We start from the raw sequence: 14880 nt of genomic DNA on the forward strand, positions 1-14880 counted from the left end.
CAGTTTCCCCAATAGGATACAGAGGGAATATAACATCGTCTTTGATATGTGATCTTAAAATTACGACCAATCGTACCTAACCGGACACGTCACGCATCCTACGTCATCAGCGGGCGACAGTATTTTCATTGACATGGCATGCTTGCTACTGTGTGGCAGATAGTAAAAAACAGTTTTCTGTAACTCCGGGAGGATGACCATGGATTTGACTTTCCTCGGGACGGGCTCGGCGTACCCGTCCCCTCACCGCGGTGCCTCGGCTCTGGTGCTGCGGACGGACGGGGAGTGCTGGCTGTTTGACTGCGGAGAGGGAACCCAGATCCAGCTAATGAAGAGCCAGCTCAGAGCCGGTGTGCCACTTCAGATCCTCACACACACAGTCTGTCTGTCCTTTAAATATTTCTGGAAAAATAAAAAAAAGTTTTCCCCTGAATAAACTTCCTGTCATTGAAACAAATCTGTTCATGCCTTTCCATACCCCAAATCATTTGTTTGTAGGCTAATTAAGACTTCCTTTTATAAGTGCTCATAAATATGAAACAGACAAAACAGTGCACAGTGTTGTTTAGGAAAAGAAAAAAAATTCCTCATCTCCATCTTGACATGAACCTGTTTTAAGTGCATATAGTTTAATTCAGTTTACAGCAAAATGCCCGACTTGATATGAAGGTGTAAAAATGTGATGTGCTTTTCACACAGGGCGAATCACCAAGGTTTTCATCTCCCACTTGCATGGAGATCACCTGTTCGGTTTACCTGGTCTCCTCTGCACTGTGAGTCTCAACACCAGCCCTGAATCTCAGCAGGACCTGAACTGTGTGGACATCTATGGGCCACGGGGTCTCAGACACTTTCTCAGAGTCACTCTTGGCATCACTGGATCACAGCTGCTCTTCCCTTACGCAGGCAGGTCCAAGGCCTGATAAATTGATCAGGCCCAACATTATGACCACCTGCCTGACGTTTGCCCCGGTTCTGCTGCCAAAACAGCCCTGACCCATCGTGGCACAGACTCCCCTAGACCACTGAAGGTGTGCTGTGGTGGCGTCAAGGTGTTAGTAACAGATCGTTTAAGTCCGTAACTTGCGAAGTGGGCATCCATGGATCAGATTCAATTGGATTGAGATCTGAAGAATTTGGAAACCAAGTCAACACATCAAGTGTGCAGTGCATATTATCCTGCTAAAAGAGGCCACAGCCAGCAGGGAATACCATTTCCATGAACTGGAAGCTCAATACAGAAGCTATATGGGTGTTTCCCAGGTTTTTTCATACACCCCCCCAGCCATCCACATGATGTCAAAGAACATCATCACACCAGGCCAACTTCGGTGGTCCAGTTCTGATGCTCAGATTCCTATTGTTGGCCCTATACACAGCCTTTGCTCCCCACGTGCATCAGTGAGCCTTGACCACCCATGACCCATATGCTGGTTCACCACTGTTCCTTACTTGGAGCACTTTTAATAGAAACTGACAAATGCAGACCAGGAACGCTCCACTGGAGCTACAGTTTTGGAGATGGTCTGACCTAGTCATCTAGCCATCACAGTTTGGCTCCCAAACTCACTCAAATCCTTACACTTGCCCATTTCTCCTGCGATTAACACATCAACTTTGAAGACAAAATGTTCAGCTGTTCCTTAATATATCCCGCTGATTACCATGTGGCATGATGGGTTAGTCAGTGTTATTGACTTCCCTTGCACGTGGTCATAATGTTATACCTGATTGGTGTATTGATACAAGATTGAAAGCATTCAATACAGGGGTTTAAGAACAAGCAGACGGTGTAGCTTGTTGTGGATGCTCTGTTTACTAGTTTCTCTGAGTCTGAATCTTGTTCCCTGGGCTATTTATAATTTGCTGCTGTTTTTTTTTAATGCAGCTGCATCATTTTAAAAAAGAATCTTTAAGAAACCTAGTAGATGGCTCAGATATGCTGCTTGATGAACACTGATCAAATAATTCAAGTTATACCTAAGTTATATCCTGGTTAAAGATATAATAGTTCACATCTTTTCTCTTGGTTTTTAGTGCATGAATTGGAGCCCACACCTGACCAGAGCCCAGAAGAAGGAAAACTTAACCCAGAGGTAAGTCGTTGATTTTGTTGTTTTGATGTTCCTGTGTTGTAGAATATCACCTCTCCCTGCTGTCAGTCCCTGTTTTTACTAAATGATGAAATCTGGAATTCATATTTTCTATTTAGAAAATGATAAAGATGTAGTGAAAGTTCCTAGTGATCTTATGGCCTCTATCAGTGGTCTTGTCTTTGTCCTTGTCCTGCTAGACCTCAGTGCAGCTTTCAGTACTGCTCATCACAACATTTTAATACAGACTTAAATACACCACTAGCTACACCAATCGTGTTGATCTGACAGAGTGTAAGTGTTATATTTGTGAGGACATTCACTGACAGTAATACCTTCTTAAGATTCTTACCCCTAGGTTTAACTGTGTGCTAAACCCTCAATCTAAACCTAATTCCAACTTTTACTTTAAAAGTTGATCTTAGCCCTAAAAAAGACTTTGAAGAGGTATGAAAAAGTCTATGTTTGCCAAAAAGATTTAAAAAAATTCTCTTTTTGTGGGTTCATCATTTCATTTATGTTTTTATAAAAATATATATGATTTTCTGTCATGCAGGACAGTCATACTCTTCCTCCAGAGAAAGTGCATCTTCACAGCTTTCCTCTTTACATGATCACTTCCCTGTGTGTGATGTGTTTAGGGTCATCTTTAAATTGTAGCTTTTTTCTGTTTTTTTTTTTTTATTACTGTGCATGATAGTTTAGTTGTTTATTTAAAAGACATCAGTGTGCAAATTGTTGCTGATATGCCTCCTTTGACTTGCGCTGGTACATGTTTGAGCATATCTCCTCAGCTCACCAGTTATGGCAGTTTCCACCTGAGCATTTACATTTTGTATTTTGTCCACTTGTATGCTGTTTTTTTCTGACGAATACTAGCACCTCTCTTGTCTCCCCAGATGGCAGCAGAGTGCGGTCCTCTCCATCCTCAGGAGCAACCAGGCAGAACAATCTCCTTGGATGTCTCCAGTGACACTTATCTTCTCTTTGAAGACCAGAAGTTTGCGGTCAAAGCCTTCAGGTTGTTTCACCGCATCCCTTCCTTTGGTTTTTGCATTCAGGAGCGAGATCGACCTGGAAGGTTGAAAACAGAACTGCTGAAGGAACTAGGTGAGAGGCATTTTCTGTTCTTTTAATATCTCTTCATTATTTGTGTAATATTAAAAATATAAATTCCCTGCATATAAAGTAGATGGAAATAACTGTCGTCACCAATTATTTATTAATGCAAGAAACAATTTCAGAAAAGCAACCCTTGCAGCTGGTCTCATTTTGTATCCTACAGGCCTGAAACCAGGCCCTCTCTATGGGCGCCTCAAAGCTGGGGAGTCAGTAACTCTTGAAAGCGGGCGTGTGGTGCAGCCTAGTGAGGTGCTAGAAGAAGCTATTCCTGGGAGGAAAGTCTGCATTTTAGGGGACTGTAGCTCGGTGCTTGGGGAAGGGCCGCAGAGGTTGTGCAGTGGAGCGGACATTCTGGTTCATGAGGCCACCCTTGGGAACGAGCACCGAGAGAAAGCAGTGGACCATGGGCACAGCACACCTGAGATGGCAGCGGCAGTAGCACGGGCTTGCTGTGCACGGAGGCTGGTGCTAAATCACTTCAGTCAGCGGTACAAACCCAGCGCCATGGTGAAGGAAGGAGATGAAGACCATGTTTCAGAGTTAAAGAGACAGGCTGAAGAGGCTTTGCAGGACACTGGGGTAGATGTGATTCTGGCAGAGGACTTTCTCACTCTACAGATCTCTCTCAGAAGATCAAGATAATAAGCAGCTGGTTTAGTGAGTATAAAGCTGGTAGTGTTTTTGGCTAAAAGCAGAGGAATTGTCTGTATATTTTATGATGTAAGGTGAAATTGTCTGCTCTTTGTCTAACTTGTTTTTATTTTATTAAAAGACAAATTAGTGAACTGACAAAAAAGTCAAGCTCAAGGTCCTCTTGTTTGCAATCTACGTTGATAATCTATATTATCATTAACTATTTTTCTATTTTAGGGAATTTTATTACCTGTAATACATGTTGGCTCTGAACCTGAGCTTGGCAATGGCAGTTTTTGCAGTGGCCAATATGCTTCATCTCAGGCTTGATTAATTTTCTTTATTCAAGTCTTATATTCTGGTTCCTAAAAGCAAAATTGCTGAGTGCCAATGTCACGTTGCAGTTAAATCACTGTCCTCCAGCAACTATATCACTGGTTGTGGAGGAATGTCTCTGTAAGGTTCTGGCTGAATATAAGTAGCTGTTGAGAATTTCTGTAGCTATTTTGCAGATTTTTAACAGTTAATTAATCAATGAATTACAATCAGGCAGTGAGTGGTTGCAAACCTGATCTTATATCAAGGAAGGAACAATTTTAAAAGAAAAAGACAGCAAGTTTATTGCACGCAGTCCCAATAATGTTGTTCATTATTCAATCTCTAGCCAGTTTTCCCTAGTGTGACTAGGAATAGTACTTTTTAGTGCTTTGCCTACAAAGTAAAGGTTGCACCTTTGTGTTGATTGGACAGCTTTTATTTTGTAGACAAATGTTTTCATTTACTACTTAATAGTTGACAAGTGTTTGCAGACATGTTGCTGTCTTCCATGCAAACTGTGGGCACCTGAAGCAATCTGATAGAGACCAAAGTAAGTGCAAAGTTTTATTTTGGTATAACACGTGGTTTGTGACCAATTTCACCCAGCAACAATCAGCAACCACTTGCTAACCAATCAGGCAATACATTTTCCCTACCAACCTGTGGTTGTAAGGATTTTAGGCTGGTTCAGATGGAACAGGCAGGTAAGCAGAACTTGAGCTGAGATTTTGTCAGTTTAAAGAATGGTTTTGGGGGGGCTGTAAATAATACTTGGTCCAAAAACTAATGACTAAAACTTTCTTTTTTAATATCACGAGGAATTTAAGCCTCAAGTTTTGTTAAACTGCCGCTCTCATGTAAAGAATAAACGTAATGATAAAGATGCAGCAGTAATCTTCGAACCTTTTCCAGAGCTTTATTTCTGGATCTGTACACAAGGTATTAAAGTACAACATAAAATACAAAATAATGTTTAACAAAAGAAAAAAAACAAACAAAAAAAACTCAATGTTTATGTACAATTTTTATAAACAATAAAGATAGCTTCTTGAACATTTCTCATAGTGAAGTTTTTGATTGTCTATATTTCTGGATATACATTTTTAAGTTTTGTAGGTTTTTATTCACAAAGGTGTTTTTATTTTCATCAAAGGACTTTGTTTCCTTCTTCAAAACCACAACTGCTATATTTTTTTCTTTTTTAAACTTCAAAACACAATACAAAATATAAAATAAATTTGTTTAGTGCTTGCTTGCACACACAAGTCTCATACCAGAGATATCAATAAAATATCACATTTTCGAGAGTTCACAGGGTGGTGAAAAACCTACTTCTACTACTTAATGGCCTTTACATTCTGACAGTTTTTCTGAGTCTTTGTACAAACCACAGGTGAAATAAATATCACTGGACTGCTAAAGCTAGAAGAGCTTGGAGGACCTACTGCATTATGCACATTGCATTAAAAGAGAAACTAGCTCTCCACACACTTACAGCAGCAGCCATCCCGTTACCATCGAGACAAATATAGACGACGACAACATGTAAAAACTCTTAAGGAAAGAAACATGAGTGTCTTTTACACATGGCTGCATGTTTTGAATGCAAAAATTGCAACATTGAGTAATATCAATACGTCTTCGGGTAAAGCCGTTTTCAGTGGTACACTTGAAACAGGGCACAGCTGGCATGCGTGGTTTCAGCTGTGTCCTGGTGTCTGGGTGACTTTCCAAGGAGAGAAAAGAAATGAAAACACCAAGTCAACCAGTAAAATGCAAAACCCAAAATATCTGTACATATCTACAAATTATTGCCTTTCTGACAAGGAATCAAAGTAAAACCTTTTTATCAACACAGATTCACAAGTGTAAGAGGTCAGTTAATAGACTTTTTAAAGGCTATTTGCTAATTATTTACATGAAACACAGATGTGATTATCCTCTCTGACGCTGGCCGTTGAAACTGAACTGCTTGATTAAACTTAAGGATTATTAGGCATGAATGGACACAACAAACATGATGTACCCCTGAAACAAACTAAATAGTCATAGCACAATGCATAGATAAATTAAGTAAACACTACTACTGCATCCAATCAACTGACACTGACCTGCTAAACGTTTTACAACTCACAATTATGAACTTCAGTCAAGCGAAAAACAGCTCCATTTCTGCTACTAGGCTCCAAAATATTGTCAACCGGATTTCAAAAAGGCATAACTAGGCAGTACAGGCTAGGCAGAGGTTCAATACAAACTCAGAGAAGCTTTAAACAAAAAAAAAAAAAAAAAAAAAAAAAAAAAAAAAAAAAAATAATAATAATAATAATAATAATAATAATAATAATAATAATAATAATACTGCTAGCAGGTTAGGGGGGAAAAAAAAAGAAAAAAAAAGGCGCTACTTGATTTAGGAACATATCCACTTAATTAGGACACACACACAGCTTAACTTGCCTAAGCGTAGCGTGAGTGAAAGCATGAACTGAAAGGGTGAAATAAAACTTTAGAATGAGAAAAGTATATGCAATAAATACATACTTTACTGTGTCGAGGTTTAAATGGCTATTAACCCAACCAGAAATCTTTGCATTGCAATATTGCTGTTATGGTTCGTTGATATTCTAGCAAGTAGCAGGATTTTAAAAATATATTTATATACTCAACAGTAAAACAAGGTGACTCCCAGTATATTAATTTGCGCCGGTATTTTTCAATCACCTATTTTAAAATGTAAAGAAAAAAACAAAACAAACAACAACAAAAAAAAAAAAAAAAAAAAAAACAAGGCCATTCATTTGGGTTTGACTACATGGGCATTATTAAAAGGAAAAAAAAAAAAAAAAAAACTCCAGTATTGGCCACTTTGAACAAAGGTAAATAAGCAGACAGACTACAAAGCACAAGAGAACATAAAGAGAAGAAACCCAAACAAGATGGCCTTAGCAGCTTAAGCCACGACACTTCCTGGTTTCCAAGCTAATCTCCATGCTAGTGTTGCTCTTCGTACAGTTATGTATCCAGGTAGATTCAAATCATATAAAAACCATTTGCACAAGTTGGGTTACTGGAAAGTACCTGTAAACAAAAAAAAGAAAAAAAAAATAGTACCACCTTAAACAACAAATACAGGCAACTAAATGCTAACACCAGAGCTGGGGAAACTAAGTTTTTGGCAGCTAGAAGAATGGCAGGATAAGGTACTGAAGCTCTGAAGATGGTGGGTGTAGATGTGGAGGAGGAAGAGACACATCTCTCCTACTGCAGCCCCTGGGCCCTGCTGTACATGGACGTTACACATCTCAAGACCGCAAAACAAAAATAAAATAAATGGCTATATAAACTCTTGAGAGAAATCAAGATTTTAGTTCTATATGATAGACATCACTGATGTCATATTACACAAAAAATGAAAACAAAGTATAGTCATATACATATATATAGATATATATATATATATAATAGAATTTAAACAAATTGAATTTTCCAGTGAGGTCAGTCTTATGTACAAGCAGGAAAAAAAGGGATCTTAAAAGGGAAGAACAGGGAAGAAGATGAGGAAGATCACTCTGACTGAAGTGCTGCAGTGTGCTGTGTGTGGTGCCGTGCATGTGCTCCCAGAAACCCGTTGGGCTCACCGCTCCCAGCCAAGCTCCCAAAGTCTGTGACAGATACTGCCATTTTGGCGCCGGTGATTCGGTGGTGATGCGTCGTCGTCCGTCGTGCATCAAAGTCCACTCCGAGGTTACCCACGGATACGTCATTGATAAAGGAGTCAGGCAGCGCCATCTTGAGTCTCTTGGAGGGCCGCTCACAGTCCTTGTTGACGCACACGCCTCCCAGCTGGCCCAGATCTGAGTGGTAGAAGCCAGCCTCAAGCATATTGAGGCAGTCAGGTTCTGCACCATTTGCAGGGAACCCAAGGGATTCCTCGTGGTTCAGGGAACCTCGATGGAGACTGTCCAGTGGAGGAAAGCTGTAGGAGTCCAGGCAGCTAACCTCTGCAGGACTGCATACTGTGGCTACAGTGTTGCTCAAAGCTGCAAAGACACAAAACAGTTAACAACAAGAAGTAGTCATTTATTTTTATTTTTTTAAACCATCGCTGCACAACTAAGGTCTGTAACTAACCCGTGAGGTCGCTGGCAGTGATGGAGTTGAGCAGGCTAAGCTGCTGTTCTGTGGTTGTTTCCAGCCTTCCACCACCACCAGCACCTGAACACACGGAGGAGGAACTGTCCACAGCTAACCCCTCCGCTTCATCCACCAGCCTGTCCATCAGGTCACTAGAAACAAAGAAATGTCACTGGGTTTGTTTCTTCCATATTATGTGAACTTTTTTCCATTTTATTGAAGCAAAGCAATAAAGACAGACACTCCGTTTCATTTCACTTACGTTACTCCAGGATAGTTGCTGAACTTTTTCTTCCCGAACCGATTCTGCTGCACAAAGAAGTCAAAGCGCTCTGACTTTTTCCACATGTAATAAAATGCCACACATTCTGCTACTGTTCTTGTTGTGACCTGAGAGGAGAGGAGGGGGACAGAGTTTACAAAACTTTGTATACATTTTTATTTGCATACACTTGTAAAGGGAACCATAAATTCACACTTACTTTGTGTTTCTGAATGAGGTGAAAGTTCTTGTCATACATCTGAAGAGCATGTTCAAAGTTCTTGCATTCCTCTTCAGACCATGGAGGTGATTTTTCTGCAATGAAACCATGAATCCATTTTAACAATGGGTGTGCAAAGGTAACCACAGGCCATGTCGAAACCAAGACATGTCCCACCAATAAAATTCATCCCAACTGAATGGTCCATTATTCCAAACTTAGTATCAACCATTTAGGAATAACAGGCATTTTTATATAGTCTCCCATATTCCAAAGGTTCAAAAGTAATTGGACAAACTAATAATTTTTAACAAATGTTTAAATTTGCCTCAGATCTAGCACCCGTGGACAATACCAAATGTATTGATTTCTGTCGCGATGCTTTCATTGGAGCCGTGTTCAATTTCTATTTGTTTGTGGATCTTCTGCCTTCAGCTCCATCTTCAGCAAATGTTAAGGGCCCGTAACACTCACAGCGGCTACCTTGCGAATTGTAACACACACTAGACTAGAGATCGCATGATAACAATAACAAAAAATAAATAAAAAATACACTGGGATAGCCTACTCAGAGATGAAATGCCGGTTTGGCAGCATGTAGCGAGGCTCCCGATGCTTTTTAGTGTGAAGTCACTCCAGACCGCCGACAGGTCTCGCACACAACAGCCGCTCTATCAGGTGACACATACTGCTCCGACGTGCTATGGTCGCGAGCTGGTGTATGCCATGTCAAAAGTTTTGTGAGGTGCTTTTGTGATGTTTAATTCATTTTTTTTTTTTTTTTTTTTATTTCTCCCTGATATCCGATCCAGTAATTTAGGTCAAGATTGGACCGGTACCAATACTGTATATCGGGTTCTTCCATCTCCAGTTACATCCTCAGTCCTGCGTCACACATTGACATTATTTCGACTCGTTCTTCAGCTCTCACTTTTTGTAACCCCAAACGGGTGGCTTGGCCAGACTGAAGGCAAAAATACACAATGTAGTGACCACAATGGGTCCTTAAGGGATACTCCGCTGGTTTAAGATCAGGTCACTGGCTTGGCAAGTGAAGAATATCCCATTTCTTTGCCTTGAGAAAATCTTGTTGCAGTCTCCATAATCAATAAACACATGCCATAACATTGCCTCATGTTTAACACATGATTTGGTAGTCGTTTCTCTCCTTCCCCATACTTTTCACTTCCAATCATTATGGTACAAGTTCATCTTGGTTTCATCTGTCTAAATGTTTTTAGGCAGAAGAAACTGCTCCTTTAGAGGATTCCTTGGCAGGCCTAATCAGGCGTTCTTATTATTCAGTGAAACTAGTGGTTTGTAAATGTCGTCATCAGACAGTAAACGTGAGAGTTTGCATGCCTACCTGTTTTTTGTGACCGCGCAGACTTGTCTGCTGAGACAATACAACCATGCATGCGCTCAAGCAGCGGACTTCAAGTTGATTTTAAAGAAGTATAACAGGAACGAGAACTCAGGCATCAGGCCTCCAGCTGTCAGTGTCCGCAACAGATTATAATCCAAGCTTTAGTTGTCTTATGTAGTCTTTTGGTGTTGCTGAGCGGCAATGTTTTCCTTTTTCAAAGACATCTAATTTGTCTAGTCCCAAAGGTTTATTTTGGTTTTTCAGCCTAATGATGGCATCCTACATTTGCATTAACATCTCTCATATTTTGATGTCAGTGAACAGCCATCAAGTCCAATACTTGCAATCAGCTCGACCTCACATGATCAAGAAACTGTTCATCAATTCTCATTTGTCTAATTACTGAAAAGGGGGGGCCCCATGTACAATAATGACTTTGAATGAAAGTGAAATCTACATGTGAAGCATTTTGAGTGTCTTGAGGTGCAAACGAATCACAATGACATTTCCTATGAGAAATCACTTGCTTACCTTTTGAGGACTTTACATGGTTGCAATATCTTTCTAGTGCTTCGCGGGTGTTGTAGTTGCATTTTACAAGCTCACGTAAAGCCTACATTGAAAGAATGAAAGAGTAAAAATTATAGCATTTGCCAAAATTGATCAGAAACAATTAAACAGATATGAATGTCAGAGAAAATACCTTTCTTGAGGTGCACTGCTAATAACACATTCATCATTTTATCAAACCACGTAAAGGACTGAGTAAGACATGACTGACCTGCTCATTGTCTCGCACATGCATTCCTGGTTTGTCACACCCCGTCTTTTCATCTGTCGTCCGTGACAATACTTCACACAGAAAACTTCTAACCTTGTTTTCTGATAATACACCTGGACTCCACAGTAACTCATCTTCATCTTCATATGCTATACAACCAAATACATGATGTTAAAATTAATCACCAGGTGTACATCACCTATTCTTAATTGAATGGTTAACAACACTGTAAGCAGCCACATTAAAGAATAGATTAGGAACGTGTGATGAAAGCAAAAAAAAAAAAAAAAAAAAAAGTAGTATTCACCTTTCTCCTCATCTTTGTAGTGACAGAGGCAAGAAGGAACTTCTGCTTGGTATTCCAATCCCACCATTATTTCCTATTACAAAGCATAAGAGGGCATGTCTGAATTCAAAAGCAACCTGACTTAACATGAAACAAACATGAAACGGCGAGTAAACTATATCCTATATCCATGTTTCCAAATGAAACAAATCATTTACCTTTCTCGAGTCCTCTGGGCATGGGCCATCTTCATCACACTCTGACTCTTTATCACCGTCAGAAATAGCGTTTGCTGGGGGTTTTTTTTAAAAGAAAGAAAAAAAATGTTTAACAATTAGTAAATCTTAAATACTTTAGCACACCCTGAATTTAAATGGCAGCTGCTTAATGCCAAAGCCGGATGTTTTACCCAAAAGATTTTTTTTCCAGTTTTTCTGCTAAAGGTTGTAAGATCTCCTCAAACATACTTGAAGCTTTCCAAAGAATTTAGGTAAAGTTATGTGTAAAGAACCAACACTGTTTCAAACCACAAACCCACGGTAAGTTGGCTGAGTAACACAGCTGCAAAAACAAATTTATGACAAAAATATTTTTCCAGTAAAATGACTGAGCTAATGATTCATTTTTGTTATGCAAACTGCATAACAAATCCCAGCTGTTTGTCTTTATTTTACAGTGTTATAATTATGGTTTTATTTGAGTTACTTTTCTAATCCAACCTATTTGTACTTTTTTTGATTCTGGCTCTATTTGGACATGCTAAAAATTAAATTTAGTCTTAAATGGACTTGAGAACAGCAGTCAGAGACAGATAAGCTAAGCTTAACTTACACAAATAACTGCATTAGCTGCAGACTTAACACATCTTTATCTAAATGTTTTGTTAGACAACGAGCCTTGTCGAATTTTATAACCTTAACAGTAACTTTTTCATCAACAGCTAAGTGGGAGAAGTGAATATTTCACAGTGCACAACAGTAAGTGACCCTCCTTTATAACACCAAGATCCACAGTCAAATTACCGTTTTATTGTGTGACATATTACACACTAGGTTTTAAAATAATTAAAAACTAGTCAGCTGCACCAAATATCTGTGACAAAAAGAAGGGAACTGCTACTACATTTAGCATTCACAACCAAAATCTAAATTTGAAATTTAGCAAACTACACATCTTAGTATTCTCAGTATTCTCATAATATTAATATAAAAAAAATAATGAGCACATTAATCACTGTATTGCACACACTAAAAAAGATTTAATTCTGACAGTTGCAAACATAAAATACTTTTAATTTAAAAGTAGTAATCTATCACTTACATCTAAGTGTTCTTGGGAAGAAATCAGTGGCCTCATGGGAGGTAACTGAAGGAGTCAGATCATCAGCTGAGGACTGGGTCTCCTCCTCATAATCTCCAGACAGAAGGTCTTTAGCTATTTCCTCCTAGTGAGTAAAAGGAATATAAATTGTACACCATACAAAAACCATAAGTTACAAATATAGCATTGTTTTACAAATTAACGCTATATTTATTGCCAATTGCTTCTCACAAATCTACTTAGCAACTGTATAACTACCAAATAACAGCAACTCCTTACCTTATCCAAAGTCATGTCGGGGAGCTCATCAGTCAGGTCTCCAGAGGAGCTGTCTATACTGGAGCCTGCTGAGGCCTCATAGCGATAAATGGCCAACAGTTCCTCTAAAGGCATGTTCCCTTCCTGTTAAAAGAAAAATGAATGGAAAAATGTATCAATTCCATTTCACAGGGTTATACCGTTTTCATGTACGAAGTACAAGATGGTCAAGTTGGACAAATTTATACACTGCACCTATCATATGACATTTGGAATGGCATATGGATTTACTGATTTATTATAATACCTTTTCCAGATCTGCAATTTCAGATCTGAAATTTGTTCCGCCTTCCAGAGACTCTTCCTCCTCCAGAGTCCTCTCATCATCATACTCATGAACTAACATTTCTGCTGTTGGATCAAAGTCATGGTCCTCTGATGATAAAGAGCCAACTGAACGAGAAAAATGGAAAGAAAAATAAAAGAATTATAAATACCAAATTGTTATCGTGCAATAAGCAAAACCTTACTTTATTACAAACTCATAACATTTTCAGAAATTCATCTCGATATTTCTGTTTACTATTATTTGTGAAAAGTAAAAATAGAGTTTTGAAAGTACACCTTAATATAGATTAGTAAATTGTAAAAGTAAATTGTATTACCTGGACTTGAACTCCCTAGGGAAGCCTGGAAAAGAAGGGAAAAAAATACCATAAATTGGAGCAAGACAGAAAATTAGAATTAAAATAAATTACTCGGGGGCTTTAACCTCAAATATTAAAACAGGATGACCAATAAAATATTTTTACGTTGTGTGTAATATGACCCAAGGAAATAGCCGGGCAGGAAAACTGCAATTGTCGCTAATGTTACCCGATATAGGTGGCTAATACAACGCTAGCCGAGCTGCACACTCAGGGAAAGATACGTTTTTTTAAACGCTGGAATAAAAAATTTCCCCAGAGGACTGAATAAAAAAAACCTCGTATAATCGGTTGTATATGTCATTGCAGATCCAGTACTGCTTAGCTAGCCGGAAAGCTATTTCCAAATCCAAATGTTAACGCTGTCCACCGAAAAATGTAAACACTAATTTCGTTTGCGCGGTACTGCAATCGATAAAGTCGAGCAACCTTTTAAACGTAGGTGCCGCTACTCCAGCCTGAACATCAAAAAATATTTTTCCATTCACCATAAAGATTATATGGTCTGCAATTTACTTGAACCAGCAAGCTAACGTTAAATTTACGTATGAATTTACACAGCCGCTTCACCGAAGCAGCTGAGAGCGAAGGCGCAGAGGCCTCGTAGTGAAGGATCAGTCCAGACATTTAAGCATATTTAAGAGAAATAAAAACAACAATTATGAGACGAAACACGCTACACACAAGGCAAAAAGCATTGTTTCTTCAATCGATTGCGTAAAAATGAAAAATACAGCACACAAATTTTAAAAATGTCGATTTAACATCGATTGCTTCTCCCCTGTTTTCCCTCTTACCTCCGCCATATTGGTACCTTTAGCTAATGGGCTCCTTCTAGCGCAGTACCCGGATCAGCGCTCTGAGCCAATCAGAGATCCAGGTGACTGCTTGAGTCGTGACGCCGTTCAAACCATCTACTGGTCAGACTAACGGTAATTACTAATAAACGGGTAATTTACGGTATAAAAATGTGAAAAACTGAGATTACAAGTCAAATTGCCGATACACATTCTACCTACAACATATCGGTGTCATGGCGTTGGCCGGTGCCTTACACAAAGACGGTTTACTGGAACATTCCCGGCACATCCCAGCTGATTTCCTGTTCTCCTTACCGTATTTATCGAAGCTATGGCATCTAAACTACTGTGTTGTCAACACCGTCTTGTTTTTCCGCTGTATTTCTGAAAGAACAGTCCAATGCGGAATTCAAATAGAAATCAGTTAAGGTTTTCCAGCTGTAACACTGGATATTAGGACAGTAATGTGTATGCTACTGTAATATTGCTGTTAACACACCTGTCTTCTTAAATAAAAATAATGCACAATTTAGCTATAGATAAACATTTTTTATTAAGTTGACCGTTTATTTATCAT

General features: G+C 39.0%; 2 protein-coding genes across 3 annotated transcripts; one reads left to right on the forward strand and one right to left on the reverse strand.

Annotated features, from left to right (window-relative positions):
* The first annotated feature begins 115 nt into the window (after positions 1 to 115).
* On the forward strand, positions 116 to 4011 carry elac1 (elaC ribonuclease Z 1). Its single transcript, XM_085425784.1, has 5 exons — positions 116 to 350; positions 700 to 906; positions 2038 to 2096; positions 2993 to 3203; positions 3379 to 4011. Exons 1-5 carry the CDS (start codon positions 194 to 196, stop codon positions 3855 to 3857), a joined length of 1113 nt encoding a protein of 370 aa, XP_085281910.1. The 5' UTR covers positions 116 to 193; the 3' UTR covers positions 3858 to 4011.
* A 742-nt stretch (positions 4012 to 4753) lies between these two features.
* On the reverse strand, positions 4754 to 14390 carry mier3b (mesoderm induction early response 1, family member 3 b). 2 transcript variants are annotated; one of them, XM_085425783.1, is made up of 13 exons: positions 14301 to 14390; positions 13462 to 13486; positions 13104 to 13249; positions 12818 to 12940; positions 12539 to 12662; positions 11437 to 11510; positions 11240 to 11312; positions 10933 to 11081; positions 10683 to 10764; positions 8786 to 8880; positions 8566 to 8693; positions 8301 to 8455; positions 4754 to 8209 (listed from the first exon to the last, which is right to left on the reverse strand). In XM_085425783.1, exons 1-13 carry the CDS (start codon positions 14307 to 14309, stop codon positions 7734 to 7736), a joined length of 1659 nt encoding a protein of 552 aa, XP_085281909.1. In that variant the 5' UTR covers positions 14310 to 14390; the 3' UTR covers positions 4754 to 7733. The 2 variants fall into 2 exon arrangements, with proteins under 2 accessions (XP_085281909.1, XP_085281908.1); XM_085425782.1 differs by lacking the exon at positions 14301 to 14390 and having other exon boundaries at positions 13462 to 14287.
* Between the last annotated feature and the right edge of the window lie 490 nt (positions 14391 to 14880).

The sequence above is a fragment of the Rhamphochromis longiceps genome, linkage group LG12 (genome assembly GCF_057381845.1).
Source record: "Rhamphochromis longiceps isolate RC_006_pf linkage group LG12, R_longiceps_female_GT1.1, whole genome shotgun sequence".
In the NCBI taxonomy this organism is placed as follows: Eukaryota; Metazoa; Chordata; class Actinopteri; order Cichliformes; family Cichlidae; genus Rhamphochromis; species Rhamphochromis longiceps.

Bases quoted from the DNA above. Each gene is read 5' to 3' on its own strand.
- elac1 (XM_085425784.1), top strand. From the start codon at position 194: ATGACCATGGATTTGACTTTCCTCGGGACGGGCTCGGCGTACCCGTCC. The intron at 351-699 runs GTGTGCCACTTC...CTTTTCACACAG, and splicing joins GAAGAGCCAGCTCAGAGCCG to GGCGAATCACCAAGGTTTTC. The intron at 2,097-2,992 runs GTAAGTCGTTGA...TTGTCTCCCCAG, and splicing joins AAGGAAAACTTAACCCAGAG to ATGGCAGCAGAGTGCGGTCC.
- mier3b (XM_085425782.1), bottom strand. From the start codon at position 13,513: ATGGTATTTTTTTCCCTTCTTTTCCAGGCTTCCCTAGGGAGTTCAAGT. The intron at 12,941-13,103 runs GTATTATAATAA...TTCTTTTAACAG, and splicing joins AAATTGCAGATCTGGAAAAG to GAAGGGAACATGCCTTTAGA. The intron at 8,881-10,682 runs GTAAGCAAGTGA...GTTTCATTGCAG, and splicing joins CCATGTAAAGTCCTCAAAAG to AAAAATCACCTCCATGGTCT.